This window comes from Sciurus carolinensis, chromosome 6 (assembly GCF_902686445.1).
Source record: "Sciurus carolinensis chromosome 6, mSciCar1.2, whole genome shotgun sequence".
NCBI classification, from domain to species: Eukaryota; Metazoa; Chordata; class Mammalia; order Rodentia; family Sciuridae; genus Sciurus; species Sciurus carolinensis.
The window spans coordinates 107,695,879-107,712,564 of NC_062218.1; the positions used below are offsets into that span (position 1 = coordinate 107,695,879).

The following is a 16,686-nucleotide window of genomic DNA, read 5'->3' on the forward strand; positions in this document are numbered from 1 at the left end:
AGATGAAGCCTCAGTCCCATCCTACCTCATCTCTCAGCAGTGTTTTGCCAAACTCCAGGTGATGTCTTTCCAAGATGGAGGACCCATGGAGCTTGGCCAGTGGGTTCTGGGATCTGAGAGAGAAGAGAGAGAAAAAAAGAGGGAATCAACATGGAACAGCCAAGATGAAGGTTAAAGACTTTATTATTCAGTCCTAACATCTCCTAAATCTGCAAGCAGAACAGTTGAAGTTCAAGATTGAGAAAGATTTTGCACAGGTCCTTGCAGAGTGAGCAATAGAAAATTAGGACTAGACATCGTCTCCTGGCTCTGTCTTAAGCTTTCTCCATAGGTAATTCTGACCCTCCTCTGGCTCTGGACTCTTCAGAGACTCGGCTGAGCAGTGTGGAAAAGGCACACACACACACACACACACACACACACACCACATACACATAATACCATAGGCAGTTGCAGAGACTTATGCATCCCCTGAAGCTTTCCATTCATTCTGGCACTGGACCACACTTTGAAGATCAGCAAGACCCTGGTCCTCCATTCCTAAGGGGAAGCCACTTAATTCCCACCAGTGGTGTGTTTGTTCATTTAAAAAAAATTTTTTTTAGATGTTGATAGACCTTTATTTTATTCATTATTTATATGTGGTGCTGAGGATCGAACCCAGTGCCTCACACGTGCTAGGGAAGCACTCTACCACTGAGCCACAACCCCAGTCCATGTTCGTTTTCAAATTTAGTAAATATTTGTTGAATATTTACTGTGTGAAAGCACTGATCTCAGAACTTAGATTCCCACAGTGTAAACTGTAAACACAATCTCTACCCTTGGAGCAGCATGGAACATATTGAAAAGACTCAGAGAAGAGGGAATCCTAATGCTTATTGATGAGTTACAGGCCTCTATTTCCTCACCAGTATCATGGGGATAACACTAGTCCCTACTCTGTCCAGCCCACAGGGTGATCAGGAGGAACCATCAAGACCATGCTTAAAAGACCAAACTCCAGAGGCTGACTGGAATGTAAGTGCTCTGAGGACAGGCACTGTGTATTTTGCTCACCATAGTACTTCCTTTGGCTAGCATAGTTTGCCAACCACATGAGAAGCATTATAAATACAAGGTGAATGAATGAATATTATTGATTACTAACATCTTGGCTCAAATTAGGCCAGCAGGTAGGACAGGGAAGGAGGAGAGTGCAGGAGTTTAATGTCCTAGTTTCCTATTGCTGCTGTAACAAACTGCCACAGACTTAATGTCTGAAAACAATAATAAAAAAAAAAGTATTATCTTTCAGCTTTGGAGTTCAGAAGTCTAAAATGGTCCACCGGGCAAACATCCTTCTGGAGACTCTAGGGGAGAATCTATTTCCTTACCTTTCCCAGCTTCTAGAAGCCACTGGCATTTCTCACTTGTGGCTCCTTTCCTTGACCTTCAAAGCCAGCAGGGTAGCATCTTCTCTCCTCTCTGACCTCTTGCTTCCCTCTTACAAGGACCCTTTGGACTGTAAGGGGTCCATCTGGACCATTCCTATATCTCATGTTCCTTAACCACATCAGCAAAGTCTCCCCACCATTTTTTTTTTCCTTTCAGTCTAGGGATTGAATCCAGGTCCTTGCACATGCTAGGCAAGTGCTCTATTACTGACCTACATCCCTTTCAAAAACTTTATTTTGACATGGGGTCACTAAGTTGCCCAGGCTGGCCTCAAACTTGCAATTCTCAAGTTGCCTCAGTGTCCCAAGTCACCGTGGTTATAGGTGTGAACCACCACATCTGGCTGCAAAGTCTGTTTGGAATGTAAGTCAACATAACATATTCCCATGTGCTGGGGTTTGGGATGTGGACATCTTTGGGAGGTCATTATTCTGTCTATCGCAGGAGTAGAGTAGGATCCCAAGGACAAGAGGAAGTGGGAAGTTGTGGACAGTGGGCCTTTTCTTTGGTCAGTCAGTTTGGAGGCCATACAGATCCAGGTAATAAGTCCTGGGGTGAGGAGTGGGGAAGGGGAGGGGAGCCAGTAAGGGCTGACTCACTTCATCTGGTAGAGGTTGTTGGTGCCTCTGTGGTCAATGTCATGGCAGAAGGCAGCAGTGACCATGGCCAAGGCCTCTAGGTCAGTGAAGTATCGCTTCAGCTTTCCTGTCTGGAAGGGCAATCAGAGGAACAAGTCACTCCTGTATTGAGGGGGCTGGAAGTAGGGCAGAGGGGGCAGATAGGGAGGAGAGCCTGGAGCTGACCCACATGGGTCCGACCTTGACCTAGTGCTACTCCATAGTGTGAGCAGAGGTTTACCTCACTCCAGGGTGAGGAGTTTTCCAGGAAGTAGAACTCTCAATACTGGAACTTAGATGGTCCCAGGTAAGCAGGGAGAACTGGCCCCCTATTACTAAGTGACCTTAGCAGGGCTCATGCTCTTCTGGGCCTCAGTAGCCCAATCTACACACGGAGGGTGGAGGGTGTTGCACTAGATGATTTTTGAGAAACTTGAAACCATCTGGTTTCAGGATTTGGAAAGTTTCTGAACGTGGCCAGACTGGTAAAACAAACCTTCCAAACCTGGTCTACCGGTTTAAGCATGGCCCAGAGGAATCCTCCTTTCCTGAGGCTTCTCCACACAGTTAACCCTTGTTTGTACTGGTGTTGGAGAAAAGGTTGGGAAAGGGTTCTGGAGAGTCAATGCTGACTTTGATCCTATGGAATAAACTGGATCTAAGCAGTGTCCTTGTCACCTTCTGGCAGTGGCCTGGCTGGCATGCCTGCCTCTAGGCCCCAGCACCTGCTCTGGCCTGACCTTTCCAGCCCTGAAGGGAAAGGAATGAGGACAGAGAGCATGAGCCAGAGCAGACTTGTGTCATGCTCTGCATGGGGAAACACTTTCCAGGGAAAGATAAAGGGCTGGAACCCGCTGAACCCAAAATACTGACACAAATGCATGAAGGTCTGTCTCCCTAAGGGTACAGTAGCACTGTCAGTCACAGTGAAAGATTGAAAACAACATCCACACCCACAACTTGGTGCTGGGTGAAGAAATCTTGGTATATTAAACAACAAAAACCAGTCATCTTTCTCTCTGTACCCATCTGTGGATTCAATCAACTAGAGACCAAAAACATATGTATTTTTTAAAAAACTGCATCTGTACTAAACATGCACAGACTTTTTTCTTGTAATTGTTCCCTCAACATTATAGTATAACAACTATTTACATAGCCTTTATTTTTTCTTCGTTCCTTTTTTTTTTTTTTTGTACTGGGAATTGAACCCAGGTGTACTTAACCACTGAGCCACATCCCCAGCCCTTTTTATATTTTATTTTGAGACAGGTTCTCATTAGGGCCTTGCTAAGTTACTGAGGCTTGCCTGGAACTTGTGATATTCCTGCCACAGCCTCCCAAATTGCTGGAATTACGGGCATGTGCCATCACACCCAGCTATCTATATTTCCATTTTATTAGGTATTATATGTAACTAGAGATGATTTAACTAGAGAGGAAATTGTGTGTAGCATATATGCAAATACTACACTATTATGTATAAGGGACTTGAGTGTCCACAGATTTTAGTATATGTGGAGAGGGGAGTCCTAGAACAAACCCCACTGGATACCAAGGATGACTGCATTGTGCAGTTGTAAAATTAAAACATGGATGAGCCTCAAAGGCACTATGCCAAGTGGAATAAGCCAGACAGAAAAGAACAAATACTGTGTGATTCCACTTACATGAGGTCCTAGAGTAGTCAAATTCATAGATAGGAAATAGAATAGTGGCTACCAGGGCTGGGGAACAGGAGAGTTGGAGTTATTGTTTAACAGGTATAGAGGTTTGAAATGATGAAAAGTTCTAGTGGTAAAGGTTGCCTGACATTATGAAAGTACTTAATGTCACTGAATTATACATGCGAAATTGATTAAAATGGTAAAATTAGTGTGTTATATATAATAGGAAATGTGTTTTATATGTGTATGCATATGTAATAAAAGAATATGATTTACATATAAAATGGAAGAATGTGATAATATGCATTTTCAAATGAAAGACAGAATAATATTCCATTGGTTATAAACAAAATAAGTGGTGTGCATATTTTGGTATCTGTGTGTATGTATGCATGTGTGTACAAAAAGAAAATTTGGAAGGACTTGTGCTTTGGTTATCTCCAGACCAGCTTCTTTTCATGTTTCATTTGCTGCGCTTCTTTATTCTTGGGATTCTTTTATGCATGTACTACTTTTGGAATTCTTAAAAGGCAACAGAAGATAACAATGCTGTCACTGCCATCTGGAGTCTGCATGAGGTTTTCCCACGTGACCCAAGCCCACAGCCCAGGCAGGTCTTCCCACCCTGCCAACCAGCCTGCCCCGCCTACCACCAGCAAGGAGAACATGGTCTGTCCCACGTTGAAGCCATGCCGCCAGTTGTGGTAGGTGATCTTGCGGTAGCCCTTACTCAGGGAGTACATGAATCGCACCAGTGCCTGCGAATACACACACGTCAGCAGGCAGTGCACACCTGCCCAGGTGCACAGGGCTCTCCATTGCTAGAATGTGCTAGGAGGTGGGAACTAGCAAGAGATGTGGAAATGCTACAAAGGCACTTTGCAGGCTGCTCCATGCTATGAAGATGGCTGTTGTTCGGAAACGAAGTAAGGGAGAGTGATTCCCCTTATCCCACAGGTCAAACTTCCATCTGTGATCCCAAATTGTGCCTCAGAGAGCAGTTGTCCTCAGAGATGCTAACAGGTGCTTTACAGCAGCAGCAAAAGAAATAAGGGTTCTTTAATCCTGTGGTTCTCCAACTTGAGTGCACATCAAAATCACCTTGGAGGGCTTGTTAAAATTGGTTCTAGATGTGTGTGTGGTTGTGTGTGTGTGTGTGTGTGTGTGTGTGTGTGTGTGAGAGAGAGAGAGAGAGAGAGAGAGAGAGAGAGAGAGAGAGAGAGAGAGAGAGAAAGTGATTCTGACACCTTCTCAGATGGTCAGATGGTGCTGAGATGGTCAGATGGTGCTGAGGTGGTCCAAGGCAACACTTTGAGAACCACTACCTTAATCAAAGTCTGGGAAATTCTGTGCACCATGCGCACCTCCCTTCCCTCTTGATCAGTCAGTTCCCCATCACCCAGACTCAGGGAACATTCATAAGGAATCCTGCAGGGAAAGAGCCCTGATTAAAATGGATTTAGCCCACATTTCCCACCCTAGTTAGACATCTATTTATTCACTGCCTTCAGAACACAGTGCTCAGAACCCACTGCAAGAAGCCAAAGCCCTGAAGAGCTGCAGTTCAGAGGAACAGCGTGTCTCTTTTCTGATAAATGATTCAACCATGCAACATGAAGACTGCTTTAAATCCCGAACACTGAGGGCACACTCTTTTAAAGGGACTTTACAAATTAAAGGGTTTTTTTTTTTTTTTGAGCAAGAAAAAAGACAAAAGGAAAAGGAAAATCAGAGATGTTTGCTTTGATCTCACCTCTTGTGGAATGTGGAATTTCTCCACTACTTTGAGCTCATAATACATCTGTATCCCACATTTCACCAGCTCCAGTTCTGTGAGGGGTAAGTCACTGAAGTGGAATTTATTGATTTCATATTTTTCTACATCTGGCAGCTCTCCCTGCTGTATAAGGAACAGAGTCAAGTGATTAGGGGATATGAAATGTTCCTGGGTCCCCCTGCCACAAACCACCCTGTTTCTATCCTGGGAGGATCAGAGTAGAGAGGTAGGAACATGCTTTGTAGAGAGACACCCACACACACTCAGGAGCACCCTAAGCAGATAATACACAGGGCCTGTTCTGTTCCAGTTCTTCTCACCAGGATCTCAGTCAGCTCCTCTTCCTCACAATCCCATGGTTCCTTCCCATACACCTCTCTGGTTTTCTGCCAGGCCCCAAAAGAGCAGAGAAAAAGAAATGTTATTATATTTAAAACTTAATATGCCTCCACTTTTCCATTTCCATTATCCCCCTTCCTTCAAAGTCTTTGCATCAGAACCACCCACTCAGAGACACTGCCATTCAACATTCACTGATGAGCAAATTCAAAGTCATGGGCTTTGGAGCCGTGGAGACCTGCATCCAAATTTGAGCCCTGCTGTTCATTAGCAGTGTTATTGAATACCTCTGAAGCTCAGTTTCTTCATCTATAAAATGGGGGAAATTAAATTCCTTAACTGTTTAATTAAAATTTGATTGTGCAGTCAGGCATTGTAGCACATGCAGCAACTCTGGAGGCTGAGGCAGGAAGATCTAAAGTTTGAAGCCAGCCTCAGCAACTTAGCAACATGCTGTCTCAAAATAAAAAATAAAAAGGGCTGGTGATGTAGCTGGGTGGTAAAACTACCCTGGGTTCAATTCCCAATACCCACACATAAAATCAATTGTGCAAGGTCATTTTTTTAAGTAATTTTTATTACTTTTTTCCAGTACAAGGGATTGAACCCAGGGATCCTCTACTACTGAGCTACAGCCCAATTCTTTCCTTTTATTTTGTTTTTTAATGAGATAGGGTCTTACTAAATTGCAAAGGCTGGCTTCGGACAAGTGATCCTCCCATCCTAGCCTCCCTGGTGGTTGGGATTACTGGTATGTACTGCCAAAGCCAGTCAGTCATTTTAAACAAAATATATCCAGCTAAATTAAATAATGCATGTTAAGCACTTAGCATGGTATGTGGTACATAGGCTGCACCAAAATAAATGCTGCTGATATTTTTATTGTTTTAATTACTGACTGAGAGTAAGGAGGGCTTGGCTATGATCCTGATCCTTTCTCTTTGGGTGATTTGAGGCTAGTTTCTTCTCTCCCCGGGCTTTTTTCATATAGGCAAGAGGAGCAGGAAATCTGGACCCAGTTACTTGTTTCTGATTTCTTGGCTCAGAGTAAAATTTGTTGACTTTCAACTGGTTAACTGAGGTTATACCTCCATAGGGTTCACATATCCATCATTTGATTGAAACATGAATTGAGTCAAGCAAACCATGAGGAAAATCATGCAAACTGGATATTTTCTCCTTGAATTTACCACTTACTGGTATTAAATGATCAGTTTGTCACAATATCTTCTCAGCTTAAGAAACTTCCTTTGAGAACACTGACCTGTGATTTTTCAACTTGAGAGGTCTATAAGCCAAGGTCTTGGGAGCTCAGGTGGGCATCATAGTCAATACCATTTGACTAACTCAATGTACTCGTAAGACCTTGATCTCTTTAAGACCAAAACCTCAGGAACAATGATTCACGGATTCTCACATATCCTTGAAAGCATCTAGTCCAGTTTCCCACTCCAGGAAGGACTCTTCTATACAGTATCCCTGATACATGTCATCCAGCTTCTATGTGGATAACTCTCGTGATGGGGTGTTCATCACTTCCTGAGATAGTCCATTCATGAGAGAGGTGGAGAATTTATGCATTATTGTGATAAAACTTAAGTGAGACCTATTCACAATGTACGTGATTTGGGGACAAGTTCTTTCCACTTTGGGGGCCTTAATTTCTTCATTTTTGTAATAAGGATAGAAATCTTTACCCTGCCTACCTTACGGGACTAATAACTTACAAGTAACGAAAAGAGCAAGGTGCAGTCTGTAAAAAATTAAAAATAAATAAATAAAATGCCAAAAAAAGATAAATGCAAAAAAGATCACTGTATTAAGAACCAGGGGGAAAAAAAGCACAAATGCGAATTTACTTTATAAACTGTAAAATGATGAGGACTCCTTATTCCTTCCAAACTACTTCTTTGCTCCCCAAACCCTTCTGTGACTTTCTTGGTTCTTCTATGTGAGCTAACTACCCAGTGAGGCTCTGAGAAACTGACCATGGTCCATTGGTCTATCAGATAAAGCTTCTTTTCATAGTAGGGGCTATGTTGGTTGATCTTGTCTCCAGTACAAAGTCAACCCTGTATACAGTGAAGAGTGGAGTTTCTAGAGCTCTTAAGTCAGGGTCAGGCCCAAGATTGAGATGACCCTGCAAGGGATACCTATCTTCAGGCCACAAAGAACAGTTAGTGTGCACCACCTTCTAGCACTCATCCATCCATCCATCCATCCATCCATCATCTGAGGGCTGCCACATCTCTGGGCTAGGTTGGAGGGACATGACTGAGCAAACCCACGCCCAGTAGACTTCAAGTCTACAGTGCCTCTGTAGACTTCAAGTCTCACTTCATCTCTGCTAGTCTCTATTAAGGTGAAAACAAGTAAAGAATATTATGCACCAAGATTTTCTGAATTTCTTCATTGTCACACTTCACATGATATTTTACAATGTCTTGGAAAATATCCTTCCGGTTTTCAAGTTTGTTCATGGACTCATAGGTGTCAGGATTTAGGACAGACCAGCCCAGGAATTGAGTCAATGACTGAAAAGAAAGAAAGGAAGAATTAGAGACAGAACACCCAGCTCCGATCTTAACTTAGGGCAAAACTCCCCTGGGATTCTTTTTACTCAGCTATAAAATGGGTTTGTTGTGTGCTGCCCACCATGCGGAGCCACTGTGAGGATAAGGTAAAGTAATGGTGTAAATGCACCTTAACAAAGCATCAACAGACATTGAGCATCAATTTTGAGTAAGAACTTAATTAACAAAAAGGGACCCTTCTTTGCCTGTGTGGGGACGAGGAGTATACATGAACTCTTTGTACTTTCTGCTCTAAGATATGGTGTTTAAAAATGAAATGCAGAGCTCCCTGATGACACGTGGCAGGGCAGCAGTGAGAGTGAGGAAGGTGGTGGTGGAGGCTGCCTCAGGAGGCCTTTCTATCTCACGGCGCTGCCAGGCTCCACACCATGGTGCACCGTGCAGCTCTGAAAGCCACGCCTGGCAGCAAGCGGACTCTGAATCACAGCCACAGGGACCTCCCAGAACGCCATACCTCCATGAGTGTCTCATCCATTTCATCAAAGGGCTTCCCGTCTTTGCGATTGTAGAACGTGGCCACCCCAACAATTTCTTCCTTCTTGTTCACAATCGGCATTGAAAGGACGTTTTAATCATCCATCCAGAATCATCCAGAGGCTCTTTCTAAAAAGAGAAGCAGATTTTAGGTTCTCCTCTGGTTCTGGGCTGTACAGGCAGCTGTGATGGACTCCGTGCTGCCATGCGACCCTGACTGACTGACTGAGAGGGATTGGCAAGAGGGTGAATGAAGCTTGTTGGGTTTTGTATGGTTTTAATCAGCCACAGAGGCTGAGCAAACAGCGCATCTGGTGGAGTGCCTTAAACCAGGTGGTCACATTGTCTCCATCTCTAAGGGCTCTCTGTGCCAGGCAGTGTGCTAGAAAGCAATAGTGAGCAGAAACATGCCGGGAAGTTGAGGTCCTCTTTCATATATGGGAAATAGCAACAGGGGACTTGCTGGCTTCAGAGGGCAATTCTGGGTCAGCTGTGGTGGCACATGCCTGTGATCCCAGTCACTTGGGAGGCTGAGGCAGGAGGATCACAACTTCAAGATCAACCTCAGCAACTTAGTGAGACCCTGCCTCAAATAAATAGCTTTGGGGGTGCGACTCAGTAGTAGAGAGTCCCTGGGTTCAACCCCCAGCACGGGAAAAAAAAAAAAAAAAGCAATGAGCAATGCTGTGGTTTTCATAGTTTTGAATGAATCACCTGGCTACATTCTGTAATTCTTTGCCCTTGACTTGATTTTCTGTGTTACTTTTTGGCTTGGCGTTTATTTTTTGGGGCCTCCGCTTTCCCACCTACAAATAGGAAAGAGCATGTGCCTCGCTGAGCAAATGAGGTTCTTGGTCAGCTGTAGGATGCCTGTGTGGAGCCTCGTTTCTGTCACTTAGCAAACAGATGACAGGACTCATTTCCAGACTCTTTTTTCACGGATTCATCAACATTTACAATGTTCAAGAAACCAAGCTACCAGCTGGGGAAACCAAGGCAAATAAAGCAGATTTACTTCAGGTTGGTCATATTCTATAAAGTAAATCAGCAATGTCACTGCTATGTGGGAATTTCTCTGACATATTTTATGGTCCCCTGGGAGCCAGAGGAAAAAGAGAAGTGAAGGAAGGCTTCCTGGAATAGGTATCTTCCATTTCTGAAATGTCAAGATTCTTAAGGTAGTAAGATGATACTTGCTATTTGTATTTGAATAAACTGGAAAGTTAAAAACAATTCACAGATTTTTCTTGAGTCATTTTTTAATTTCCTTAGTTGTTCCCTGATTGTTAATGATTTATTCTTCTTATGACTACTATGCTAAATTCAATGAATATTGACAAGACATCTAGAGCTGAGGATGTCAAGAAAGGGAAGAAAACACCCTTGATCAAAGGAAGCCAATATTGTACAGACAGGAATTAGTCCAGGACAGAAGTAAGGATGATAAAAGATGAAATAAGGGGAAATAGTAAGGGAGACAAACTCCCCTTTGGTATGCCCTTCCAGGCCCTGCACGATCCGCGTTCTATCCACTTCTCCACAATCATCTGTCATCCTCTTTCTCAGTCTCTCACTCAGATTTGCTGGCCAACTCTATTCCTTCCAATTAGCCATCTCTTTCCTGTGGCTTTCTCCCATCTTTTGTATGCACAAACAATTTCCTCAAGGACATGTTCCTGAGAGTCTCCCCTCCTCTTTTCTCTCCTCTCTCCTCTCTCCTCTCCTCTCTTTCCTCTCTCCTGTCTCTCCTTTCTCCTCTCCTCTCTTTCTTTCCATTGGGGATTGAACCCAGGGACAATTAACCACTGAGTCACATCCCCAGCCCTTTTTAAAAATATTTTATTTAGAGACAGGGTCTTGCTGAGTTGCAAAGTGCCTTGCTAAGTTGCTGAGGCTGGCTCTGAACTTGAGATCCTCCTGCCTCAGCCTCCTGAGTCGCTGGGATTACAAGTATGTGTGGGCTACCGCACCCGGCTATCCCCTACCTTTCTACTGACCATCATTCAGGTGTCTCTCATGAGCCCCATAAAGACAAAGATCAAGCCTGTCTGGTCCACCGTGGTAGCCGGGATAGCATTGTACCAAAGCCTGGCCCAGAAGATGGCTTCCATAAACATTTGTTACATGATAAAAGACAAAGTCAAATGGAAAGCTAAACAGCACTTTCCAAAAAGAAATTACACACAGCCAGGAAGATCAGAATAAAACTTCATGGAAGTGGTAGCATTTGAGATTGTGACTGAAGGACACGGAGGATTTGGTTAGGAGATGATGGTCACTGAGAGAACAGTGTAAGTGAAGGTCCTGAGGCCAGAAGGCAAAGGCTGTGAGTGTTAAAATAGGACGGGACCTTGGACATGGCCCAGCTAACTCCCTCCCCACTTCCACTGGCACATGGCTTCTTCCCATCCTGGTTTCCCTCCATTTAGACTGCTTCTCAGGGAAGTAGGTGAATTCTAATGGAGAGGAAAACCATGTGACTGAGAGAACAAATAAAAAACGACTTACCTGAAATGCAAAAGTGTCCTCGGCAGATGCGTTCATGATGTTGCAAATCTGAAAGAGGTGAGGGGGAAAGGGGGGCTGCAGTGAGCCCCAAGGCTGGGCCCGCTCTTCTCAGAAACACTGTGTCCTTGACAAAAACGTCCACATTTTTTTTCCACAGGTAGCTACACTTGAGATCGTTTGGGATCATTAAGTGAGGAAACTGCATAGAAAAGGCACCTTATAAACCTTACTTTGTAGGATTTGCTCCATTCTCGGATTATTTTTAAACTTTGCAAAAGTTAAGGGTACAAGCTGCCATTATTAATAATGTCTCATTTTGTTGTTCCCCTTTTGTTGGGCATTTGGGTTGTGTCCAGGTTTGCTTTTTAAAACTGATAATAATGCTACTCGAAACATCTTTGATTCATTTACATTTGGGTTCTGTTCTGCTTTCTTGGGCAGGAAGGTGGTTTTCCCCAAAGTAGAACAAAAAATGACAGGTGTTGTAATTTTGGTTCTACTTTGCTAGATTTCTCTTCTGAAAGGAGAGACTAGGAAAGGGACCAAATGACACTTATCGGATCCCTCCTGCTAATGGTCACCAGGTGAGTTGTATAGTGTATGTACTGCACAAAGGCACCTGCTGAGAGGCAGCTGGCAGCTGAGATCCAGCTTGTGCTCTGCTAGCAGAGGCACACTCCTGACCTTACTCTAGACATCCCTTGAGAAGAGGGTCTTCTTTTACTCCTCAAAAAGGCACTACATGGGCTTGCGTCAACCCTCCCGTCAACACAGATGTGAACTGTCTGATGTCAGAGGCTGAGCTGCCCCACTCCTGTCCAAGGACTGCTACTCACTCTGTCATCCTCTGGTCTCTCCTTGGACCCAGTGCATCCGTTGCCATTGTTCCCTCCTGGTCAGCAACCTCTCTGAGGACCTTTTCCCTCAGCCTGTAAGCTGGCTTGTGTCTCTCCCATCCTTGAAATCCTTCCTTCACCCAGCATGGTCTCCATGGCAATCACCCACAGTGCTCTCCCTCTTTCTCTTGCTTTCTCTACCTTCTCCCTATCCATCCATTCCATGCCTCAGTGGACCACAGGTTAGTTTCTGCCACCGCTTTGCCACCAAATTTGCTTTCATCAGGCCACCAAGACCTCTTAATTGACAAGCCTAATGGGACCTTCAGTTCTTTTCTCACCAGATCATTTTGCTGCATTTGGTCTGGCTGCCTCTCTTTTACTTCTTTTTCCCCCCTGCATTGGGCATTGGAGTCTGAACCCAGGGCCTTGCACATGCTAGGCAAGCACTCTACCACTGAGTTACATCCCCAGGCCTTTTTATTTTATTTTAGACAGGGTCTCACCGTGGAGAGCAGTGACTGGAACCCTTGTCTCTGATTCCCTATGGCTATGTTTGCACTGGGAGCTGACGATGCAAAAGTGCAGGTCAAGATGCCCCAGTTGCTATGGTAATGCCGGCCAGGGGTGGTTACATGCAAAGGCACGTGACTCTAATAGTTGGAAACTTGGATTCAGACATAAGTCCCAAGGGTAGAGAATTCTGGGCATAACAAGATAACCTTGAGGTCTCACAAGTTTTTCAGTGTCCTTCAGACTGCCTGCTCTGCTAAAACTTTCCCACAAATAACCTTCTAATGATAAAACCTATATAATAAACATGCTGAGCTAGCTCTGGTGTCAGTCAAGCCTCACAGGGCTTGGCTGAACCACCTGGCCCCAGCTTTACCCTATGTGCATCTGTTTCTCTTTCCTTCACCCCCTTATCGCCCCTCTGGTTTCGGAATTAAGGGCCCAGACTGGCCTTAAACTCGAAATCCTCCTACCTCAACCTCCTGAGTAGCTGGGAGTACAGGTGTGCACCCCAACACCCAACTGCTCTCTCTCCTTGTTGAAGCTTTCTACTTCCTTGGTTTCCATGACACTACCTCTCCTGGGTCTGCATACACCTCCTGCTTCCCCCATTTACACACACCCCTTTCTCCACCTGCTGTGGAAGTTCTGAAATCCTCCAACATTGCACCCTGAACCCATGGCTCCTTGAGTCTCCCTGGGTGACTCTCAACACATAGTTTAAAGAACCACCTGATCCCGATAGCTTCCTAATCTCCACCTCCATCCCTCCTCTCTCTCCACAGCATCAGGATTGTCCCTTCATCTATGTGCTGATCATTTGCTCCTGAAAAATGTCTCAATCTCACTTTGTCTAAAACTGATCTCATCATCTTACGTCCAAACCTGATGGCGGCACTCTCAGTCTAGAAGCTTGAAATTAGCTCTGACTTTTCTCTTCCATTCTCTCTGCTTCCCATCAACACTAAGTTCTGCCAGTTTTGCCCTCTCAATATCAGGTCAGACCCCTTATCTCCTTTTCATCTCGTCTTTGTTGAATGTTGTATCAAAAGAGAACATCTTTTAAGGCCTCATTGTAGCATTCAGTGACTGCTGGCAGTAACGACAGAATTCTTCATGGTGACTGCTTTTGTTGAGATTCTCATCATCCCTTACTTGAATTAGACACTGGTCACTCTGCCTGCAGTCCTAGTTCTTCTGATTCATTTTCTATGGAGCTGCCAGCATTATCTTGCTAAAATGAAAGGCAGGGCTGGGGAGGTAATTCAGTGACACAGCACTTGCCTAGCATGCCCCAAGCCCTGGGTTCAAGCTCCAGTATTGCAAACAGCAACAACAAAACCCAAACAAATAAAAGGAAAAACAGCTATGCTGGTCTCCTGCTTTAAAAGCCATCACCTGTAGATTCAAGTCCTACTCTCTTGACAGAGCATCCAAGACCTACGGTTATTTGGCCCCTTTCTCCTTCTGGAGTCCCCTGTCTTGCTATCTTCCTGTCTCAAACTTGACACACCAGCAACACTAAAGTGCACACAGTGCATTCCTCCAAACTCCTATGCCCAGGTTGTTTGTCCATAGTTTGGATATGGATTGTCCCCTAAAGACCAATATGCTAAAGGCTTTGTCCCCAACTCAGTGTTACTGGGTAGTGGTGGAAACTTTAAGAGGTGGGACTTAGTGGGAGGTCTTGTGGATATTGAGGGTGTGCCCTTGAAGGAGATTGTGGGACCCACCCCTCCTCTTTCTTTTCTTTGCCTTCTGGCCACTAGGTGAGCAGCTTAGCTCCACCATAGCTCTCTGCCATGATATACATCATCACCAGAGGCCCCAAAGCAACAGAGCCAACCAACCATGGACAGAAACCAAAATAAAACTTTCTTCTTTATAAGCTGATTATCTCAGGTTCTTGTTACAATAATGGAAAGTTGACTAACATACATGATGTTTCCTATACCTGGAATTCTGTTTCCTGCCCCCACCTGCCTAAGACCTACTGATCTCAAAAATTCAACTCAGACCAACACACTCTAGGAAATGAAGACTGATTTAGATGTCCCCTAGTCTGTATTCTCTGTCCTGGTTTTCTCACATTGCAGTATAAATATCTGATAATAAAGACATCTCCTCATTTGATTATGGGTTTCAGAAGAGAAACTGTACCTGATTCATCTGCCTTTTTATATCCCCAGAGCCTATCACAATGTCTGAAATAAAAAATACTCAATAAACACCTTGCCACAGGGCCATCATTGTGTGGGGCAAGGTGCGAGGTAAATCACTGGAGCTCTGCTCTATGTGACATCCCTGTGATAGCAGGGATGGGAGGTGGACAATGGCAATTAAGTCTGACATGAGAGATTGAGGCTTATTCCCCGGGGAGCCTGGTAGACCACCCAGTCCTGACACATATGTGAAAACATCTTGGGGGTCGGCGAGCATCTTTCCACCTAAGGATTATTTCTCTGCATTTCATATTTGCCCAAATGTCAATTCTCTGTTCATCTGTATGGACCAACTAGCTAGTGAATTGAAAAATAAGAGACTCAGCTTTAGAGACCTACACTTCCCCCTATTTTTTCCACTTGCTCCATCTTCCATCTCAATCAAACTTTCCCCCCTTCAAGTGGTGTTACTTACCAGGCCATTTTGGGCAACATAAGTGGGGAGACCACTTACTAAAGCCCAGTGGTCAGGAGGTGGATTCCTGTAAGACAAATAAATGGTGAATTTCAACATAGGGACTGTTTGGGACCCAAAACTTGAGTCTGAAGCTCTGCCTCTTTGCCACTTTCTGGTGCTTACATACACTACACTTGACCAAACCCAAAATGTTGGCTGGTCACCTTAATGTTAATTAGACATGGAGGAGAAGGTGACGAATATAACATGTTACTGATTGTCCATGAGGTTTAACTATCCAAGAAAAGAGACAACATCCATTTCACAGATTGTTACTGACTGCTGAGCAAAAACACAAACTATCACTTCCTTCATAGAGTTAGTAGCGTCACACTACATAGAGTTTGAAAAGTCATCTACAGTGAGCTCCTGCCAGGCACTAGTTACTAAGCTAAGTGCTTTACATATTTGTGGAGATAATGATATTTCAATTTTTGGTATTATAGTGATGTGCCATATAATGATGTTTTGGTCAGCAGTGGATCACACACATGAACAAGGTCCCATAAGATGATTTCATCTAGTGATGTCATGGCCATCTGAGTTTGCGTAAGCACATTCTATGATGTTCACACAATGACAAAATTGCCTGGCATTCCTCAAAATCTGTCCCCTTCCTAGCTGGGTGCAGTGGTATACACCTGTAATCCCAGCAACTCAGGAGGCTGAGGCAGGAGGATTTCAAGTTCCAGGATGGGCTTGGAAACTTAGAGAGATGCTATCTCAAAATAAAAATTAAAAACAGCTGGAAATGTGGCTCAGCAGTAGAGCATCCCTGGGTTCAATCTCCAGTGCAATAAACGACTAACTAACAAAATAAATACATCCCCTCCCTTAAGTGATGTGAAAAGTTTTATTACTTTTTGATTACTTTAGAAAAATATGCACAGAGAAAAATGCATTAAAATTCATGGATCATAATTGACACAAATAAAATAAATTGTCATTGTTGTTTCAAGTTCCTAACTTTTGGAACAATATGTTATATAGAAATAGATAAATTAATACACTCTCAAATGCTATATTCTGATAGAAATAGAAGTTCTTGTTCTTAACATGGACAAATAAACCATTATTTTTGTTTACTTATCTATGCTTTTTGGAGTCCTGTTTTAAATCTTTTCCCATCCCAAGACCATAAGGCTATTCTTTGATATTATCTTCTAAAAGTCTTATAGTTTTGTTTTTCACAGTTAGATACCTTAACCCACCAAAATTTATATTTGTGTAGTTTATTGTTGAGGG

At 43.8% G+C, this 16,686-nt stretch overlaps 1 protein-coding gene across 1 annotated transcript in view; it reads right to left on the bottom strand.

Annotated features, from left to right (window-relative positions):
* Pde6a (phosphodiesterase 6A) overlaps positions 1-16,686 on the bottom strand; it is a 77,929-nt gene that overhangs the window by 20,044 nt on the left and 41,199 nt on the right. Inside the window, 10 exon segments of the mRNA XM_047555906.1 lie at positions 26-113; positions 2,037-2,146; positions 4,372-4,479; positions 5,475-5,621; positions 5,819-5,884; positions 8,228-8,371; positions 8,886-9,001; positions 9,004-9,034; positions 11,414-11,461; positions 15,400-15,466. Coding sequence (XP_047411862.1) covers positions 26-113; positions 2,037-2,146; positions 4,372-4,479; positions 5,475-5,621; positions 5,819-5,884; positions 8,228-8,371; positions 8,886-9,001; positions 9,004-9,034; positions 11,414-11,461; positions 15,400-15,466 — 925 coding nt within the window.